This window comes from Trichoderma ghanense (genome assembly GCF_004382785.1).
Source record: "Trichoderma ghanense strain CCMA-1212 chromosome Unknown scaffold_4, whole genome shotgun sequence".
In the NCBI taxonomy this organism is placed as follows: domain Eukaryota; kingdom Fungi; phylum Ascomycota; class Sordariomycetes; order Hypocreales; family Hypocreaceae; genus Trichoderma; species Trichoderma ghanense.
The window spans coordinates 281,214-302,222 of NW_027395667.1; the positions used below are offsets into that span (position 1 = coordinate 281,214).

General features: G+C 53.7%; 7 protein-coding genes across 7 annotated transcripts; 3 read left to right on the top strand and 4 right to left on the bottom strand.

Annotated features, from left to right (window-relative positions):
* Positions 1–134: 134 nt before the first annotated feature.
* CCMA1212_004258 (Transcriptional activator protein UGA3) lies at positions 135–1,823 on the bottom strand (the record flags this gene model as incomplete). Its single annotated transcript, XM_073701573.1, has 2 exons — positions 135–1,261; positions 1,325–1,823. The coding sequence occupies 2 exons, from the start codon at positions 1,821–1,823 to the stop codon at positions 135–137; spliced, it is 1,626 nt and encodes a 541-aa protein (XP_073559464.1).
* Positions 1,824–2,336: 513 nt separating this feature from the next.
* CCMA1212_004259 (Choline transport protein) lies at positions 2,337–3,857 on the bottom strand (the record flags this gene model as incomplete). Its single annotated transcript, XM_073701574.1, has 1 exon — positions 2,337–3,857. The coding sequence occupies one exon, from the start codon at positions 3,855–3,857 to the stop codon at positions 2,337–2,339; it is 1,521 nt and encodes a 506-aa protein (XP_073559463.1).
* Positions 3,858–4,424: 567 nt separating this feature from the next.
* CCMA1212_004260 (Guanidinobutyrase) lies at positions 4,425–5,783 on the top strand (the record flags this gene model as incomplete). The annotated part of the gene is made up of 4 exons (XM_073701575.1): positions 4,425–4,553; positions 4,627–4,753; positions 4,810–5,142; positions 5,200–5,783. 4 exons carry the CDS (start codon positions 4,425–4,427, stop codon positions 5,781–5,783), a joined length of 1,173 nt encoding a protein of 390 aa, XP_073559836.1.
* Positions 5,784–6,540: 757 nt separating this feature from the next.
* Positions 6,541–8,784, bottom strand: CCMA1212_004261 (uncharacterized protein; the record flags this gene model as incomplete). The annotated part of the gene is made up of 5 exons (XM_073701576.1): positions 6,541–7,511; positions 7,580–7,954; positions 8,027–8,249; positions 8,352–8,634; positions 8,780–8,784. The coding sequence occupies 5 exons, from the start codon at positions 8,782–8,784 to the stop codon at positions 6,541–6,543; spliced, it is 1,857 nt and encodes a 618-aa protein (XP_073559837.1).
* Positions 8,785–9,447: 663 nt separating this feature from the next.
* Positions 9,448–12,562, top strand: CCMA1212_004262 (uncharacterized protein; the record flags this gene model as incomplete). Its single annotated transcript, XM_073701577.1, has 2 exons — positions 9,448–10,521; positions 10,694–12,562. The coding sequence occupies 2 exons, from the start codon at positions 9,448–9,450 to the stop codon at positions 12,560–12,562; spliced, it is 2,943 nt and encodes a 980-aa protein (XP_073559838.1).
* A 1,665-nt stretch (positions 12,563–14,227) lies between these two features.
* Positions 14,228–14,464, top strand: CCMA1212_004263 (uncharacterized protein; the record flags this gene model as incomplete). Its single annotated transcript, XM_073701578.1, has 1 exon — positions 14,228–14,464. One exon carries the CDS (start codon positions 14,228–14,230, stop codon positions 14,462–14,464), a length of 237 nt encoding a protein of 78 aa, XP_073559595.1.
* Positions 14,465–15,273: 809 nt separating this feature from the next.
* CCMA1212_004264 (ATP-binding cassette transporter abc4) lies at positions 15,274–20,040 on the bottom strand (the record flags this gene model as incomplete). Its single annotated transcript, XM_073701579.1, has 3 exons — positions 15,274–15,379; positions 15,439–19,803; positions 19,949–20,040. 3 exons carry the CDS (start codon positions 20,038–20,040, stop codon positions 15,274–15,276), a joined length of 4,563 nt encoding a protein of 1,520 aa, XP_073559833.1.
* Between the last annotated feature and the right edge of the window lie 969 nt (positions 20,041–21,009).

Genomic DNA, 21,009 nt, shown 5'->3' on the forward strand with positions numbered 1-21,009 from the left:
GATGTCCAATGTCAGTTCCATAGCGAAGGCGCTAGATAATACAGAAGCTAGCTATCTACATGTACATTCTTGATACATTACCGAGCATGATTAAGTTGGAGCATCTCCTCAGAGGCCAATGATCATGTGCCCTCTTATGACAGCGCCAGCTGCCAGCCCCGTTGTCGAACAATATCCCTCCAATCCACCCTCCCCGACCCCTTCGACTCACCCCTTTTCCTCCACACCTCTTCCAAAACCTCCCTACAAGCATTGACATTCCGAAACCTCCTCCACCTGTTCATACTGTACAACCTGTTGCTAATACTTTCAATATGCGACGCATCTTTTGCCTCGCCTCCCGCAATAAAAAGAGGAAACAGCAACGAGCACTCAGCCAGCGACCCCTCGGGCACCTTTTGCGCGACATCACACACCGACTCCACGTACGCCCAAATACCCTCCGGTAATATCTCTGCCGCACGTTGTGGAAAGTGTTGGCGTACGACACGGTCGAGGTATATGAGGCTCGCGCTCCGATATGTTTCGCTAAGCAAGGCAAGCGGCGCGTTGGCGGTATATGCTGGGCATTTCCAGTCTCGAAGGCCGTTGGCGATGCTGTGAGCCCTTTCCAGCGGCGTGTGGTAGTTGCAGTCCAGGGGTGATTCTTCAAGGATGAGCGCAAGGTTGCCTTGTTCTAGAGTCAAGTCGCTGCTGAGGGACGACTTGTACTCTGCGCAATCTGCGTTCAAGACACTGATTTCAGAGATCAAGAGCATGATTTTAGACGCAAATGCAAAATACGGATCAGCCATGGTGTCATCTGTAGACATCCAGTAGTCACCCGTAATCAGAGGCCTTCTGTCCAACGACACGCTCATCAAAATGTCGTGATAGGCAAAGTTCCTCACCAGCCACTTCCTCTCCACTGACCTGAGCCAGTAGTCGCTCACAACCGACGGCGACGCCTGCAGCGGGCCGACCAGCACATCGGAACTCTTGGACTGCAAGACTGCGGCGGCACCGGACAGATGGTGTGACCAGCTGCTGCTGGTTGCGTCCGAGATGGTCTCCATCGAGCACATGGCCATGGCTACGGCCAGGCACATCTCCCCGGAGAGGCTGCCCTCTTGAAGGGCGGCACTGAGGTTCGCCAGCACCCGCCCGCGATACTGGAGAGAGGTGCCGCGGAAGCTGGGGTCCCGGAGGGCGAGATGGGCCGATGACCATGCGGCCATTGCATCGAGGAGGGCAGGGCAATCGAATGCCATCGGCAATAAGACTGGTTCCGATATGAGAAGCACATTCTATGGAAGTTTAGGGAGAGCAGCCGAGGTGGGCTTACCTGATAAGAAACAATTGTTCTCTGCGGTTGCCGATAGCATGATGGCGAGGGTAGACGTGTAATACCGCATCATGGTCCTCCGACTGGAGCTCCAATCACAGCCGACGAAGTCATCAGGACGCACAAGGTCCAGAGGCTCAGCAATCTTTGTCAGCCTCAACAACTCGGAGACATCATCTCCCTGAGCAATGACGGAGTGCTGCTGCGAGCCCCAGTACGGATGCGCCTGAGAGCCCGAAACCCCAGAGTCCTCCACGGCATCCTCGCCCCAGGCACTCGACAGCTGCCGCGGCTTCTCGTGCTTGCACACCAGGTTCAGCCGCGAGCAGTGCCCGCATATCGGCAGGCCCTGGTCGCACTTCTTCTTGCGTTGCCGACAGGTCAAGCAGCCGCGGCGCTGTCGCGTGTAACCCCCCTTTTTGTGCGGCTTGCGCTGTGCGACGTGCGGCTGTGGAGTTGGCGAAGGTTGTAGCTGGAACGAGGCCGCCAGAGTTGACATGGCGACTCTGTTGGCGCGACGGGCGTTACTGGCGGCAAGGGATTCAAGAGTGGAACGTTGTGTAATATGATGTTGTATGTACAAGTACGCGCGTACCTATGGATGAGTCGAGATGCTCAGAGGGAAGTGAAGTGAGTTGGTGGTAAGAGAGCGGAGAGCCGGGAAAGTAGTCCATGCACGGCGTCAAAGGCGGCACGAGGTTGCTATCTTGCTTGTCCAGATAGTCAAGCAGTCTAGTGTAATGGGTGAAGATAGTGGTTGGGCGTCTATTGGCTGAGGAGGGCAGAGCGAGTCATGAGGAGCCGGGGGCTAAAGAGCGTGGGGGAAGTGAGAAAACATGGGGAAACCCGGGATTATCAGCGTCTTATAACGGAGAGCCAAACCATTCGTACTGTACGGAGTAGTCCGTAGAGAAGAGTTGTAGACTAGCCCTGATGCTCTGAACCGTTCGCTCTTAGAACGAAGAAAAGATTAGGTTATGGGAATATCTTTACAGATTAGTAGTTACAGATACTAATGCAGAGACTCGCCTCCGTAACTGTCCAGCTTAGGCCCGGTAAAAGTCTTTCGCAGGTTGACAAACCACGCAACCGTCGTGACAATCAGTCCAACCGCCATAACCACAATCAGATAGTTCATCGAGCTACCAGTGACCGGATAACCCACAGGGAAGCAGAAGCAAATTGAAAAGAAAATCACAAATACCGTAGCCACTGCATTGATAACGTAGCCAAACCTGCCCAGAGAAAAGGCTCGCTCGGGAAGGATGTCGCGGCCTCGGAACAAGACGGCGGCCTGAGGCAGTGCGACGGTGATGTTGAGCGCAAACAGATTCAGATTGATGAAGCTGCTGTACGCCGTGGTCGACGCAACATACAGGACGCCAACGATAATCTGCAGCACCAGCATGACAGCCGTGGCGCGAACAGGGCTGGCCCTGCTGAGGCGAGAGATAAAGTCCGAGTAGGGCACGCCGCCGTCTCGAGAAAGCGACCAGATCGTCCGCCCGGAGAAGATGAAGAGGTTGAGGACAATGTCGTAGAACATGACCATGTAGTAGACGGCCCAGATGGTCGTGGCCACCTTTGAGTTGAGCGCCTGGTTGTACACCTCCAAGATCGGAACCCCGGACTCGATGAGGGCCTGGAGATCGGTAATGACAAACATGAGCGCAATGTTCCAGACGGTGACCGTGATGACGCCCAGGACCATGGTGGTGATGATGGCGATGGGCACGTTTCGGCTCGGGTTCGGCACTTCTTCAGAGACGTGCGTCGGAGCGTCGACGCCGCTGTACGCCCAGAGGCAGCCGGTGATGCCGATGAAGATGGCCCATCCGTCGGGCCAGCCGCTGACATTCTGGTAGTTCCTAAAGACAAAGTCCGAGGACTGCTTGACGTCCTGGACAGTAAGCAGCGTCACCAGCGAGGCCACGAAGCCGGCCAGCGAAAGCACCGTGATCGCCACGCCCAGCTTGCCCACAGCCGTCGGGAACCGGGACGTGACCAGGAAGGCGATGATGCAGAGCAGGATGTGCAACAGATAGGTATGCCAGGCCTGGACTTCGTAGTCCTCGTTCCACAGGTTGACAACGTCGAGGATGGAACCCGCGACGAAGAGGTTGCACGACACGGTGCCAGCCATGATATAAATCACGCTGACCCATCCCGTGAAGAAGGCGGCGACTCGGCGTGTGGATGGCGGAAAGGTCATGTAGACGATGTGATACTGGCCGCCGGCAGAGGGAAACGCGGACGCAAGCTCGGCGAAGCCGACGTTGATGATGACCATGACAACTGCTGCGGCAATGAGGCCGTATATGATTCCCGGGCCACCGCCGCATGCCAGAGGGACGGCGACGCCAGAGGCGAATGCCACCCACGAGTTCATCGTGGTGAAGCCAAAGGCAATGACCGACAGGAGGCTGAATCTCTTCTCGAGGTGCTGTTCGGGAGGCGCTGGTGGCTTGTCTTCCACCTGCGACTGGGATATGGACACGGAGGGCGGAGTCTCCGACTTCATGTTGGACGCCATGGCGATGAACGTTTTTTGCCAATTCAGTTGAGTTGTTATGTATGTTGGAGAGCAATGGAGAGATGAAAGGGTGGTAGATGGCCTGGCATTCTACCACCAAAGAATCGCCGTACTTGGGTATGCACAGAGAGAGAGATCAGCGAGAAGGACCATCCTATATAACGTCGTGTTGCGAGCGCTATAGAGATATATACATGGACTCTGGGGTATCGAGTCGTCGGGGAACATCCGATACATCGCTTCGAGGGTTGATTCTTCCAATACGACGTACTGATAAAGACACGGCATTGATCGTGGAGGTGGGTCGTACTACCGTATGCAACCGGCTTGGTACTATCTAGACTTTGCCGATCTCGGGCCTTGTCGTGAAGCTCTTATTCCCCAGATAAACAATCCCGCCCTTGACGCCGAGTGTGGGGGAGTGAGGGGGAGGCGGACCGGGACCCGACAGACACAGCCGCCGTATATAATAGACATGGCAAAGGCCAGATAGGGCGAGCATGGTTATTTCGATCATATCTTTGCTTGCAGGCATCCTCGAGGCAAGTCTTATCTTTGAAAAAAAAAATGAAGTTCGTCTCGTTGATACACCTCCTGTTCTTCATTGGCTCCGGGCAAGCCTGTGGCGGACACGGCGAGGAAAAGGAATGGAGTAGCGAGGAACTGGCAGAATTGGAGGCCAAATGGGGCCATGAGGTGTGTAGCCGAGTTGTGAATTCAGCATTGATCTTGTTATCGACCTCATGATAATAACATGTTGCCAATGCAGTGGTCGTTCAACGGCATAGGCTCGTTTGCTCACCTGGACTATGTCAAATGCCTCACCAACCCGCAAGAGAAATACGACATTGCCATCATCGGGGCGCCTTTTGACACTGCCGTCTCCTTCAGACCAGGTGAGCATCCTCGCGATGCTGACACAAACGAGAAACTCTTCCTGATGCGTTTGCAGGCGCCCGATTCGGCCCCAGAGCCATCAGACAGGCCTCATCTCGACAGACTTCGCTGCGCGCATTCAATCCCCGCGCCAACATCAATCCGTACCAGAACTGGGCCAAGATTATCGACTGCGGCGACATTCCCATCACGCCGTTTGACAACAACATCGCGGTAGAGCAGATGACGCAGGCATTCAAGAACCTCGGCAGAGCAAACCCCGTGAGCTCTCTGAGTCAAGGAAGGCCGAAGATTATCACGCTTGGTGGTGACCACAGTTTGGCGCTGCCTGCGTTGAGGGCTTTGAACGAGATTTATGGGAGACCAGTTCGTGTACTTCACTTTGACGGTACGTTGTTTCCAAGCGGCTGAGATGAGAAAGGGAGAAGCTAAACAGTGATACCAGCTCACCTTGACACTTGGGATCCTGCTGCGTACCCATCCGCCTGGGGCTCAACGCAATTCACTCATGGCTCCATGTTCTGGATGGCCAACAAGGAGGGCCTGCTGTCAAATTCATCAACCGGCCAGTCTGTCCACGCCGGTCTGCGCACCCGTCTCAGCGGCACGGACTGGGCCGATCACGAATCCGATACCGCGCAGAACTGGGTCCGTTATTCCGCCGACGAGATTGATGATATCGGTACCAAGGGCATCATCGATGGCATCATGTCGGTGCTGGGGACGGAGGATCCGGTGTACTTGTCTGTGGACATTGATGTACTGGACGTTGCCTTTGCACCTGGTACTGGCACCCCTGAGCCCGGTGGCTGGACTACCAGAGAACTCATCAGGATCTTGCGAGGTATTGAGGGCTTGAATATTGTTGGTGCTGACGTGGTTGAGGTAAGCCCGGCTTATCAGGGTAGAGGCGAAGAGACGGCGTTGGCAGCGGCACAGGTGGTTTATGAGATTCTGAGCTCCATTGTGAAGAAAGGGTTGGAGAATGGAGCCAAAGAAAAGGCAGGGACTGGAAGGGATGAGCTGTGATGAAGGCTGTGTAAGAATGTATTATATATGGAGGACGTGTCTTATTAGTGTATCATAGCTGAAAAATAGACATTAGCTGGCCAGAATGCCAGCCTTGATTGATGAGTATCCATGCCACGACATGTGAGTTCTGGACACAACTATTGGACGGTTGAATACATAACGAGGTCATCAATCGGGAATGAGTAATTACTAGCATCTTGAAATACTCATCCATTCCATCATGAAAATGTCCATGCAACCCCCCGGAGAAACACGGTTCCTGTGGTATCTCGATGGAAAGGAAGCAACTAACTACGGTGGCAAACTCATGTCGGCAATGTAGAACCCGAGTGTCTTACGATCGATTCCATTGGACAAGCAAGAAGCTTGTGACTGCAAGCGGTACCTGAAGCTGCCGCCAGCTTCGGTGCCATATTCCACGCTCCAGAAGCTCTGGAAACTTGAACCAGGCTAACACCTCGAGTCACAGGTCACTGTACCACAGCTACGGTCCATCCGGCACACGTGGTTGAAATTTGAGCTTCTGCAAACTGCTTTCAGTCTCAGAAACAAGCTAGTTGTTTGATCCTAAAAGCTTTGCTTCCCGTTGTTAAGGAGCTTGACGAGATGACACAGAACAAGACAATTAACTCCCCTTGTATCACGACAGATTATTACAGCAGCTGACAGTTGTCATCAAACAAATAGTAACGTAAGGTTATGATAGGCATCATGTGTTATTGACAATTAAAGTAGCCATCATCACGCGTATCCTTCACATCTCTCGTTCTCTTGAGAGTGATCTCGCCACTCGCCGCTGAGAAATCCGTAGCGGATCAAGCCTACCCAGTGGCAACCCAAGACGGTATGCCTCATCAATTGCGTCCCTCATTCTCCACGAAGACCGTGTTGGAGAAGTCATCAGCACCTTGAACATTGGCCGCAGGTGATCATCCTCAACTATACTCTGCAGATTCTCGAGTACCATTATTGATTTCCGGTACAATCCCCGAGAATCGAGGTCAAACCAAGAAATGCCATCAACAATCAGAAATACAGCCGTCTCTGGTGAAAATTGGCCCACGAGCTGGTGCAGTAGAGTACACAGATCATCTAAATTGTGATTCTCCAATGCCATGACAAAGCTCCGCTGATTGAGAATATTCAGGTCCAACTGGTCCCTGTCATATAACGTGACTAGCACCTGGATGATCACTGACCTGATCAGACCAGCTGGACCGTACCAATCATCGTCATGATTTGAGTGTAGGCTGCAGTGAAAGTGTAATATGACGGCTGATGGGTCCAGGCTGCTCAAGCTCAGCACCAGATTTGCGCTCACGAGGGACATGCCCGATATCTTCTCAAGAGAAAGAGCTCCGCGGACGAACAAATTCCCGTCAACTAGCAGCATATCGGGATGCTCGCTGCGCATCCACTCGAAGAAACGGTCCTGGTTGAAGATGGAGTAAGCTTGTGCTTGGGCGTTTGGCTCGATCCTTGATCCCCAGCTAAGCACCGTCTCAAGGTCTTCATCACGATGTTCCAGAAGGCGCTCAAAATTGATACTGTTATTACCGGCTTGAATTTGACCAGGCGTCGGATTGTATAGGATACGGAGTAGTCTTTTGAAGGAAATAGTTGCCTTTGAGTTTCGGGTTTCTCCTGGGCTAACTTGCTGTGAGCTTTTGTAGAGCTGTAGCTCCCTGTCCTTTTCGGCCAGTCGCTTGGCCATGGCCTTCCTTTCTGTGTGATCATGGTTAATGAGTTGCAGCTAGGGCGTCGAGGGTTTACGCAATTGGAGTGTTACTCACTTGTCGATTCCTCCTCTAGCAGTTTTAGTAGCCCTGCTGTTGCATCCTCTCTGCTCTTCAAAATCGTCTGGAGCTTGAGAAGCTCTTCATAGAAGGCTTCCATGTCTTGGCTATTTTTCGTTAGGTGTTGGCTTACACTCTCGAACCCACTCGACATTTGGTCGCTCATCGTCCCTATTTGAGTGGCTGTTTCCACCGTGACATGCCAAACTTCCTCAACCTTGACGTGTGTGGTCTGGATGTGTTCATCCCGACACCTGTTCACAGAGGCTTCAAACCCCTTGGCGGCATCGTGAACCAGTTTCATAATGTCAACAACATCGAGATGGTTGTCGATACCACTCTTGTTTTTCGTTCTTGTCAGTTTCGTATGCCCTGCAAAAGTCAGCCTTGTCCTCGAACGTAAAAGAGGGTATATGCTGGCCAGCCTCTTATCTTTTAGCTTACATTTAGAGGACTTTGAGGCTGAAGAGGCCAGCATTGCTTCTAATAGCTTTTCAATAGCATCGGCAATGGCTGTATATAGATTGGCCGCGGATTCGCAGACCTGCGGGTCCGTATGGAAGCTCCTTCGCTTTGGGCTACCAACGGTAGCATCACATATGACCTTTCGAAGTTCCAGAAACCCATCTAGTATCTGTTGCTTCTTCTCTGTGTGGCGTTGCGCCAGCTTCACGTTTGGACTGTTAATGATGGAACTGGTAACCATATAGTAAGACCGTGCAGCGACAAGTTATTGCCCGGAACGCGAAGTAAGTCGAGTGCAACATACCTGTGCCAAAATTAAGAGAGATGACTTTACGATACAGAGGCCGTACTCATTAGGGATCAAGCTGATCCATGGGTCTATGACCTCTTTTTTTGTTCCAACCGTGACGATCACTCGTGAGAAAAGGCTGAATGCCCCTTTGCTAGGTTCTGTGGCCTTGAGTTCCGTTTCGACGAGCCTATCCAGTAGTCGATTCCATTTACGTACTTCATCTTCTGAGCTGCTGGGATCTAGCTTGAATGATGGCTCCAGTAGCTCGGATGCAACGACCATTCTTCGAATATTTCTACGAATGATAGTCAGCTTTGACGCTCTGTGGCTACGTTTGCAAGAATATAACAAGGACAGGTGTGGTACTCCAGATTGGGTGGTACTGGAAAGCGAAGCTCTCCATCTGCCTCAACCCGTAGGCCTCCAAATGCCCCGTGAACTTCATGAGCTTTCTCGTTTGCAAACAAGACTGCTGGGCTAGTGACTGAAGATTTCTCTCTCTGCCGTTTCGAATCCATAATGTCAGGACTCTGCTGGATGGTGCTGAAAGGGCTGACCGGCCCGGCACGGTTGACGTATGTAGGCTGGAAATAAATGAGCAGAGTAGCTGCTGCTCTTCCTTCAACAGCAGACCATTCACGGCTGACGTTGTCCTGACGCTGAGGTTGTCACGACCGAACTGACACCGAACCCAACTGATGCCCAAAAGACTTCGGCTCACAAAAGTCCTTGATGGTAATGGACGCATTGCAATAGGTCGAATATTCGGCACTGCAACCATTGATACTGGCTGATTATATATTGGAAGAGGGGCCTGGTCTCTTTATCACAATTTGATTGGCGGCCTCGTCCACCAGATGCATGTGGCTGCCTGCTTGTAATTTGCGTTGGGCTTCGACGAATTGCATTACCTCCATGCGTATGTATACCAACTTCGATGAACTTGACCGGCCCCTCTTCAGAAGGCATTAATACCTTAGTCCTTGCTTCGTTCACACTATGATACGAGGGTCTATAACTATCACGCGTGTCCTGTTTTCGTACGACGGAGCCAACTGCCGGCCCCATCTCATCTGCCCATCCAGGCTTCTGCAGGATAGCAATTGCGATGGGCAACAGACCGGTTATGAAAAGCGCTGAGGCCGCAATCGCTAACGCACGAGGCTTGAAAGAGAGGTCGGCTGATGTAGCGGGGGGTTCGCCGGTACTAGGCCCGGTCGATGAACGCCTCTGGAAGGTGCCGAGCATTTCAGTCCGTGTGATGGATTTTGAACATTTCAAGAATCGCTATGGAATGGATGACAATCATCACATCATTGAGGTCCTCAGAGCTTCACCTCACCTGGGCGACGACATCCAAGCTGAATGGAACAGACGACACGAGAAGGGCAACGTATTCGAGACAGACTCCTTGCAAATGGAAGACATCTTCTTGTCCGATCCTCAACCCATCCAACGAGTCCGCATCTCATCGCCCGTAATCTTGGGCTATTTCAGCTACGTTACTGGCTATACTGGCGGGGACATCGAGAAGTCCAGGGTATTCTTCTGGCCCTTCGGAGCCATGGTCCATTATTATCCGGAAATGAAGGGTCATCTCGAGATGCTCGAGGAGCAATGGGCAAAAGACACGCCGTTGGAAGACTTTGGGTACTTTGAGGACGCGCCAGCTGAGCAAAAAGCGGCTCAAATTCAGGACGCGCCAGGACAACGCAGGAAATTCGAAAGGGGGGAAAGAGTCGAGTCTGGTCGAGGCGGCGTGAGGAAGGGGGCAGAACAAAAAGCCAGAGACCGACCGACTTCCTCAATCGGTGACGATGTTGTATGGATTAGCCGTCCAGAGAATACCATGAGCGACGACGTCAAAGCCTCGGAGGAGAACAGTAAGGACATGCAAATTGAGGATCTGCTGAATAACTCAACAGCGCTGAGGCATATGCGCTGTTACATCCAATTTGTGGAGAAAATGCTTCTTCCCATCAAGCAAGAAGCCATGGACTATTTCGCAAGCGCCGGCAGAATCAAATCAAACGACTTGTGGCAACTCTTTCAGTTGGGAGATGTCATTTACGTTCCATCAAACTCCCTTTCACAGCAGCAGACGACGTTTGTTGTCTACCGGAAAGCAATACAAACCATAGCAGACAACTACCCTAATGACTTCGGCAACCGTGGTCTGACTGTATGTTGCTATCATGTTGACAATGATGGAGAGAGATACGGCAGGGTCGCGAAGAGTTTCACAATCAAGGGATACGAAGGCGAGAAAGCAATAACTGATCTTCCCCCTTTATCCACTCCGCTATGAGAAGGATTCCAAACAACGGCATGCCGAGTTGCAAAAGCACGGACAGCATTTCATGGCCATGGCCGAGGAAAAGCACGTATACTGCCAGGGGTGGACACTTCCCGACAGCCCAACTGGGTATGAAGCTGGAGAAGAGGAGAAGCCTGCCTACAGTCCGCCAGAGCATATTGACAGCGATGTCATCATCGACATTAAAGAGGCTCTGAATCAGAATCCTCAATGGAAGTCTATTCCTTGGCTAACCAGCAGGAGCTTCCCCAGCGATTCGTGGCAGACTGGAGATGATCGGATGGAAGTATGCCACTGGAGGGATAAGGAGAGAACGCAGCTGTTTGTGTCAATTCCAGAAAAGACACAGAGGGAAGAAGGCATAGCAGACGCAATGGGGAAAAGGTGGGAAGCCACGCGCCCGACCGGCCCTTTCGACTTGGAAGGCGAAAAGAATGTCATGATAGCTTCTGGCACCCTTGTATTGCCTCGCAGATTTTTCGCTTATGTCCTCCGCGACAGAAAATTTGCCAGCGTCGATGTGATGATGATGGAGAAGATACCCCCTCAGCAAAACATCTTTGATGACTTGGAGATTGACGCAAACAACAAGCGAATGGTCAAGTCGCTGGTGGCGGAGCACTTTCTGAAAAGAGGACTTCAGAGAACCAGTCCCGGAATTGGCTCTATGAACCAAGACCTGATCCGCGGCAAGGGATTGGGCCTCTTCATTCTTCTACACGGCGTTCCAGGATGTGGGAAGACAGCCACGGCTGAGGCCGTAGCACAGGCTAACGGGAAGCCCTTGTTTGCCATTACATGTGGTGATCTTGGGTTTACGCCGAAAGAGGTTGAAGAGGAGTTGAACAGCATCTTTCGCCTTGCCAACATGTGGGATTGCGTGTTGCTCCTCGACGAAGCAGACGTATTCTTGGCAAGGAGGGATTCTTGGAATCTGAAGAGGAACGCTCTAGTCTCTGGTTCGTTTATCGGCCCTCTCAATGCTTCCCCCTTGATCATAATCCCCAAGTATACTGAGACTCTGGCGGTGTTCTTGAGGGTCCTTGAGTACTACAGCGGGATCCTCTTCCTGACGACCAATCGAGTCGGCACCATAGACGAAGCCTTCAAGTCTCGAATCCACATCAGTCTATATTACGATCGACTGAATCGTCACCAAACCGCCAAGATTTTCCAGGTGAATATTGACAAGCTGAGACGAATGGAGTTGGACAAGGAAAAGAAGCTGGGAGAGACCGGCGAGAGGTATTCAAAGCTCAGAATAAACCAGCAGAGTATCTTGAAATGGGCCCTCGACTATTACGACGACGCCAAACGCACCGGCGACTTCATGCAGTGGAACGGGCGGCAGATCAGGAACGCCTTCCAGGTGGCGTCGTCTCTCGCGCGATACGACACGACGAAAAAGGCTCTGGGATCAGGAGGAGAAGAGAGAGTGTCTTGCCCGACACTAGGCGCCAGGCATTTCCAGTTGGTGGCCAAAGCGATTGAGAAGTTTGACACCTATATGGAGCATGCGACTGGCATGGCTGACGCGGATCACGCGCGGATAGAAGGGACCCGAGCCGACGGAATAGCATTCAGGGGAGAAGATGTGCCGCGAACCTCGTCCTCTAGAGCAGCGGCAAACCGGACCAGGACTTCTCGGTCGGATGACTTGAGAGATGTCAATAGGTGGAGTAGGGACAAAAGCGGCGCAAGATTGGACAGCGTATGGCCGCGAAGGCATGAGGGTTTGGGGAAACGGAAAGGGAAGGATATAGAGTCATCTGGTAGCTACAGCGTCAACGCTGAAAGTGAAGAGAATGGAAAGGAGTATGGAAGTGAAGTGGAACTCGATGATAGCGATGGGGATAGTTATCAGGCTTATGGTGATGAGGAGAAACGTGGCAGTTATAAGAACTAGAATCTCCCTCCTGTTAGGTACAATACACACACACACATATATGCAGTCTCTTGGAGGAGAAGTGAAATTTTGCGTCCCATATCACAATCATAAATGGACATGAGAGCCAAGGTTCCTGTGTACAGAGAGAGCAAAGAAGCCATCAATCAAGAGCAGAACCTTGCAACGCCTCGAGCACGGATCACCATCACAACGCTGCTACCAGAAAACCATCGACATACTCCTTCAACGAGACGCACACACACACTAAGCATCGCTGTCAGTCAATACGGCCAGGTCACGATTGCGAACAAGGCCAGAAACAGGGCCACCTACAGCCCCGAGCAAAGAGAGCATCTCAACCATGACCTACACAACCCAATGCGCCCCCCCTCCCAAGCAGAGGGCTACGTTGGGTCCTTGCTTTTTCTCTCTCATGCACCACGAGAAGCACTGGTATGCACTTGGCCTTGAGCCCCAACGCCTTATGGCCAGTACTTCTGTATCGAAAAATCTTGCTTGCCTACTCATACAGATGCATATAACTGTACCTTGACCGCCCCCCATCCTCCATGCAACTACGAAAAGCAATTGTCAAACAATCTCATCCGTTCGAGTATCCCACTCCACAGTCTCCTATGCGAGTATATATTCTCTTCAAGCCCGAATCTGCCGCCATGCTCGTCTTCACACTCCTTTCCATCCTCGCAACAGCCCAACAAATACCCCTTCCCCCCCTTTCTCAACCCCCTCCACCCTCCAAAATCGCCTCCTCCAAATCCTCCTCCAAACCAACTTTCTTAAAACCATCGGCGGCACAGCCGGCATCTCCATAGGCGTAACCTCCCACTCCCACACCCTCCTAGAAACCCACCTCGGCTCCTCCAACATCAACCACAATCTCACCGCAAACTCCACCACGCGATACCCCATCGCCTCCCTCACAAAAGCCTTCATATCCTCCACAATCGCGCAACTCGTCAACGAAGGCCTCCTCAAATGGACTGACCCCCTAACAACCTACATCCCAAAGCTCTCGTTCGGAACACAATCCATCCCTCGCCCGCCAACTCACACTCATCGACATCCTCTCCCACAGAACTTGCCTCGCTCGTCTCGACGCCCCTCTGGCTAGGCGCCGACAGCCAAACCTTTACCCCCCCAAAAACTTCACAATAACCCGCTGCAACCATCTACCTTCCGTCCATCCCAATCCGCTCTCGGTGGCTCTACAACGACTGCATGTACGCCCTAGCAGGAGAAATCAATCGAGCGCGTCACAAACCAGTCCTGGGGCACAGCCCTTCTCCTCCCGCATCCTAAACCCTCTCGACCTCTCTCACACAACAGTCACCGCCAGACTCATTAGCACCCCCATACATGGTCCTCGACAACAAGACCCCCGTCCAAGTAGGCAAAACGGGCCTCACAGACGGCACAATCATGACTTCCGCAGGCGGCATGCGCAGCACAGTCAACGACCTCCCTCACCTGGGGAAACAACCCTCCTCTCGCTCTTCCAAAACAACGACCAGCCACCGCTTAGGCACCTCGACACCGTCCTCTCTGGCCACAGCTTTCATAAACAGCAAAACCCCCCCACAGCAGACGAGCTTTACACTCTAGGCTTCGCCAAAGTCATCACTCCAGCACAGATTCGGCAAAATCTGCTTCAACTCCATCCTCATGGACGCCACGCCCCTGATAGGGGCTACCTCAAAACCTCAACAAGTCTTTTACCACAGCGGCGCCGGCGCGGGCTACAACCACTGCTTCATGCTGATCCCCAGGTGCTCCCAGTCCGTTATCGTCGTCCTGACAATCTCTGTTTCCCAGGGAGGACACTGCAGACTGGATCGCGCAATCGCTCCTCCAAGTTATCCTAGACGAAAAGCGCCCTCTCGACCTCACCCCATTCGCTGAGCAAGCCGCAGCCAAATGGCACGCAAACCCACCAAGAAATCGTCAACATCCTCGAAAAAAAAAAGAACGCAAGCCCGACTCTCCTGAACCAAGACATGAACAGCCTCCTGGGCAAATACTGGCACAAGTCCCGCGCTCTCTACCTCGAGCCATTCTCAGACGAGGACGGCACGCTAAAGTTCAACATTGATTGGAAAGACAGAGCAAGAACACGTCTTGTCGCACTACAGCGATGCTACAATTCATCTTCCTGCCGTCGGCTGACCAGCAGCTTCGTAGCGGCTTGTTCCACTACGGGCCTGCTGCGTGGCTTTTGCATTTTGGTAACGGGGATTCAAGGGGGGGGGGGGTGGGTGTTTAGGGAGATTCGGTGGGATATTGATAGCCAAGCACCCTTTCCGGACCTGTTTGTGAGGGAGGAGATTTGATCTAGGTACCAACTCATAGCTCAAACATCTATAGACGACAAAGACACACAAGCTAGAGAGAGTACGCGGCAGTTGAACCTTCGATACATCACAAAAAATTACAGCCTTGCTTTAACACACCACGTTACACCGTCTCCCTTCTCCTACGAAACCTGTCCATCATGAGTTTGAGAATGAGCATCTATACGTCAGTACCCAACTTATATATTTATGTATCTGCTTGAATACAGACGCGACTTCAACGTAAAGCAGCTAAATGGACGTTACATATGTTTCATTAGAATATGTTATTCTCATACCCAGGCCAGTATCTTCTTTTATCCGAACCCTCTACCCCTTCCACGCCCTTTTTAACCGCAATAAGAAACCGTATTCAATCTATTAGTTCTCCTTTAGCAACTCCTCCAACTCCTCCATCTCTCCGCTGTGGTAAATCATGTCATAAAACAAGCCTTTCGAATGGTATAAATCTCGCGGCGAACCATATCTGTAATTCCTCAGTCAGCAATCTCACCTCCCCGTACAGCTGGGGGATTATCAACTCACTCTACTACTTTGCCAGCACCCATCACAACAACCGAGTCATAATCGATAATTGTCCGCAAGCGATGCGCAATCGTCACGAGCGTGCGATCTCCGCCTGCAGATTCGAGCTCGTTGCGGAGAACCTGCTGGATGCCCTTGTCCGTCTCATAGTCCATGCTCGCGGTGGCCTCGTCCAGCAGCATCAGCTTGCTCTGGCGGATGAGCGCGCGGCAGAGCGACAGGACCTGGCGCTGTCCGTGCGAAAAGTTTTCTCCGCGGGCGTCGACCGGCGTCGACAGAGAAATGCCCTGGGATTGCCCGCGGACGGAGCCGTCGTCTGCACCGTCGACAATGGTCTCGTCGGAGGAATCGTCGCTGGAAAACGAGGCGATGCCCTTGCAGTTCTCCAGCGCCTTTTCGAGAATCGGCCTGGGAACACGCCCAGTAGGATCAAGGTTGGATTCCACAGTTCCGTTGAACAGGGTCGCCTCCTGAGGAATGATTGTGAGGCCCTCACGCAACCTGCGCCGGGGAACCTTGGTAATGTCGATCCCGTCGTATAAAATCTGCCCAGAGACAATGTGCGTAAACCGCAAGAGAGACAGAACCAGAGTGCTCTTGCCGGAGCCCGTTCGTCCGACGACCGCAACTCGCTCTCCAGCCTTGAACTTGAGGTTGACGTCTGTGAGGATGTTGGGCCCGTCGGGATCATACCGAATGGTGACATTGCGGAACTCAATCTCGCCTGACCTGGGCCAGTCCTTGGGAATGACGTGGCTGTCATCATCCGCAAACTGCCCTTCCTCGGGGTAAGTGGCATCGTCTTTTCCTTCGGGCTCTAGCTTGACGTATTCCTTGACACGGTGGAAGCTCTGCATCTCTACCTCGAGATCGTTCATGGCCCGCACAAGCATGAGAATAGTCTGGCTCAGTCCGTTGGCATTGTTGAGCGAAAACCCAACCAGGCCGGCGCCGACGACTCCAACCTTGGAGAGCGCAATGATGCCGGCAAAGAGCGCGACCAGGGAAGTCACAAAGTCCACCCTCATGGCCACCCAACGGTTGCAGTTGTAGTTGGCCTCGGCCGCCGCCGACCACACGCGCAGCTTGGCCGCCAAGTCATGGCCAAAGGTCTCGCTCATGCCCGCCCTGGCCCTGATGATGGGCAGCCCGGCCAGGGTGTCGGCAAACTGGGAGAAGACGGGGGACTGCGCCGACGAAGCCAGCCTCTTGATGATGACGGCTGTCCGCGTGTACATTTCTCCCACCACGACACCAAAGATGCAGGTGAAGAAGGCGGGTATCATGAAGATTGGCATGATGGAGCTGACGGCGGCGATGCGGGCGAAGAGCATCATGATGGAGTCAAACGTCACCCGGAGCATGGAGCTGAGCCCCGAATCGATCGAGGCCATGTCGCCAGAGAAGCGGTTGGTGATGCGGCCGACGGGAATCGTCTTGAACCACGACAGGGGCACCCTCATGACCGCGCGGATGAAATCGTTGTGAAGCTTGCGGCCTGCACGCCACGCGCCCCATTCGAAAGCGATGATGACGAAGCCAAAGGAGATGATCTCGGCAAAGGTAAAGGCGGCGTAGATGCCCATGTAGTAGGCAATGTCCACGTGGGCATTGTTGTTGTAGGCCTCGACCCAGATGCCCATCCAGTAGCTGGACGCAAAGAAGAAGACGTTGGAGCCGGCAAGGCCAACTAGGCAAAAGACGGCAAAGAGCGGATGCCCAAAGTATCGCATGTACTCGAGAGAAGCCAATCGACCGACCTTGCCCGACGCCTTCATTTCCTGATTGACAATGTCTTTTGCCGAGGTTTCGGTGGCCACCTTTGCCGGGTCGTTCAGAGCATCCCCAGTGGATTGCAGTTCGGGCTCAGGGGGCGTTTCCGTCCCGGCTTGGGTCTCGGTGTCGATGTCATCATCGTCTCCTCCCAGGATTTCTGCAATCTGAATCGGCCTACGGACTGCGCCAATGTTGTGCTCGGCACTTTTGACCTGACCTCTCTCGAGAAGAACGGAAAAGTCTGCCTGCGAGGAGATCCACGGAACTTGCGTGACGAGAACGACGGTCCTGCCTTTGAGCAGATCGCTACAGAAGCAGTGTTTCCAAACTCCCGCCGACGTCTTGGCATCGAGAGCAGAGAAGATGTCGTCCAGAAGCAGAAGAGACGCCGTGGAGTAGAGAGCCCTGGCTAGAGCAACTCTGGCCTTTTGCCCTCCGGACAAGGACGTGCCGTTCTCGCCTACGACAGTCTGGTCGCCGTCAGACAGCTCCTTGAGGTCGATATTGAGACAGCAGGCCTCGATCACCCTGTCGTATCGGGCGCGGTCCATGGGCGCTTGGAAGAGGATGTTGGCTTGGATGGTATCATTCTGGAGCCAGGCGGACTGTGAAGCGAATGCGATATCACCGGGCGCGGTGACCTTGCCTCCTTCTAGATGCGTCTCGCCGAGGATCGCAAGCAAAAGGGTACTCTTGCCGCTGCCGCTTTGACCGGTAACGACGTTGAGACCGCCCTCGACAAAGTCTAGCGAGATGTTCTCGAGGCGGAACGTGGCCCTTTTGTTTCGGCGGAACGAAGCACCTTCGATCCTCAGGGGCCCGACGGGGTATCGGATAAGGGGCACGGTGCTATCAAAGTACTTGTCGAGCCGGTTGAAGGCGACGCTCGCGGCAGCAAAGTTCCTTGAGAATGCACTAGCCATCATGATGTTTCTACGGATGTTCTTCACGAGGAAGGCAGCAGTAAAGGCAGTGGAAGCGTCAAGGGGATGCTTTTCTACGCCGACGTGCAGTCCAAACATGACGAGGAGGCCAATGTACGGAAAACACTGCGTGACTTGGTTGACCATGGTCTGCAAGACGGCCACCCGCCAGAGCTCCTTTTGCTCGGCCGCCCTGGCCTCGATGATTCGGTTTGTGATGGGGTCCTCCCACGCAAAGTATTTGATGGCGCGGATGGAAGCTAGATATTCGGCAACAAGAGAAATGCGCGTATCTTGGGCTTTCCTCACGCGCCTCTGTGCGCCATACATCCGACGGCCCATGTACACGGAGATTGGGGTCGCCAACAGCAGGACGGCCGTCCCTACCAGGGACGCCCAGCCCATCATCTTGTACAGGCCGATGAGGGAGATGATGGTGCCGGCCGGCACACCGGCAGACACCAAGATGACATCTCGCGCTCGATAGACAGCATCCACGTCGGCGGCCATCAGGTTCGCCAGGCGTCCCGCAGACGTCGATTTCTGGGCGGCCTGGGCCTCCTTCTCCTTGCTGGCGTTTCCCCCCTTTGTGTCAAAGGGATCCTCCTCCAGCTCCATTGACGCCAGGGCCCTGTGGTACAGCTCCTGGGTCATGGCGGACTTGACCCGGACGATCAGTCTAGTGGAGTTGAAGACGTACTGCTGGAACAAGACGGACCGAGACAGGGGTCCGGCGAACATGAGAATAAGCCACAGGAACGGGTGGTATTGCGCAGCGCTGGGATTGGCGATATAGTCGAGAAGGCGATACATGCCGTACGGGGAGACGTTTTCCATGGTAAAGGCGGCCGCGGCCCATGTGGCCATTAGCAACAACTCCCTGCGCTGAAACTTCAATGTTGTCCACAGCGTCTTTCTGCATACTGCGCGGGCTTTTTGGATCCTCTGAAGGAGGTACATGGGTTCGTCGTACCAAGCGAGCGTCGGGATGCCAGACATGTCAAGCTTCCGCCTGGTGCCCTTCCACACGAGAGGCGTCAGCCACTCATAGGTGAAGTAGTAGTTGAACCAGCTGCAGGTCTCCTCGGGGGCGGGTTCATTCTGCTCGGAGTAGCCTGGAATTTCGTGTTTGACGGTTGGCGGAACCCACTCTCGCGGTGTGATCAAGGCGACCACGACAGCTGCGCCCAGCGACGACATGAAGCCAACGACGCCGACATCTCCGATACACTGATCGGTGTCAATCTGGATGCAAGGGAGCAGCTGTGCAGCCACGAGAACGAAAAACGTGGCGGTGAGAACATAGTTGATCTGGTGAAGAATCAGATGGCGCCAAACAAGATCGTTACTGATCGGACGGATCAAGCCGAGGACAAAGGCGTAAGCAACAGCAACAACGTTGAGCAGATGCACCCGCCCCCGAACCAGAGCCACGATCAAAAAGACCAGCGAGGCGATGCGGGCGGTCTGCGACGCGACTTCGTAGGGCCATTTGATGGAAGACGCCTTGGGCCTGACGGCGGGCACAGAGTTCTTGCGATGCCGAATAAGACGAAAAGTCAGCCAAGCCGCCGAAGTGGCGAGGATCGCACCCTGAAGAATACCAGACCGAGCAAGCTCAGAGACGCCGCCTATCCATTTGATCTCCGAGGAGCCGATGCCGAGGCTGGCAAGGCAGATGCCTATCCGTTAGCCAAATTTCCCAGAGACAAAGGTGGAGGGAGCATCGTTGTTTGGATGTCATTCATCGCGCGGGTCGGGAGGCGCAACGCCAATGGTGCCACAGGTGATGAATGCTGAGAGAAACGTACCGACTCAGGATCGGGGCAGGCTCCCGAAACAGCGGCTCGTCTGTGGTTGGTGAGAGCAGCTGGCTGCCAAGGCGGGATAGAACGACGTCCATGATGCCGTCATCCGATGCTTCGCCCTCGCTGGAGGGACGAGTTGAAAGATGTTGTTGAAGGAGAGAGAAGTGCTTCAGATGAAGCGCAAATCGATCAGTGTAAACCGGAGCACCGCGAGTGGGCCTCGCCTCGCCCAGTTGACCGGCAAAGCCACAGCCGCCTAATCGCCTTGACCCCTGCGACAGGCCTGTTGTAGGTTCTTGCTTTGCCTTGCAAGTCCTGTAAGGGTGTCGGAATCCCTGCCGACGAACTGCAAGCTGCACCCGCGGCTGCAAAAATCCCTGCGCTAGCACCCCCACAGTTGACCGATATGGGGAACGGCCTTGTTCGTCCTTCGTATCTTTCGGAAGCAGAGCGAGTTGTTGTGAAGAAAGGGGAGCCTATGAGGAGGCGGATAGCTGAGACTCTGCGCTCACCGGTTCTTGGAAAGGGAGCAGCTGGCTGATGCAAACGTGCATGTACACGTTGGCGATGGTACATGCTCTGTTGATACGAGCATGCATGCATCTCCCTGATATGCTTGGGAGATGCGGTCAACCAAGGGCGGACATGAAGTCTTTCGGAGAAGCATATCTCGTACGAGGGCCGCCTTTGGCCGGCGGGTAAATGCCAGCCTTGGTGCTCCCCGGCGTTCATCAAGCGCTGGCATTGATTGGATGACGAGCAGGACGGCGAACATCGGCGCCGGTCGCCTTCACGCAACACGGCTCAAGCGGCAGCGGCAGAGCTGCAGCCACCGGAGGCCTAAAAAGGCGAGCTCGGCCGGTCCAATTGCGCGTCATCTGTTGATCTCTGGCATACCAGGGTAGGCAGCTGCCTTGATGTACTCCGATGAAAACGTCTCTTTGCCAATATGTAACAGTATGAGCAGCCAGCATGAGTAGAGAGCCAGGCGTTGAGATGACAGGCTCCAGGTCGGCATACCGCATCTTGAGCCGGGCGGTCGGCAAGGGAGAGTGAGGTGGCAG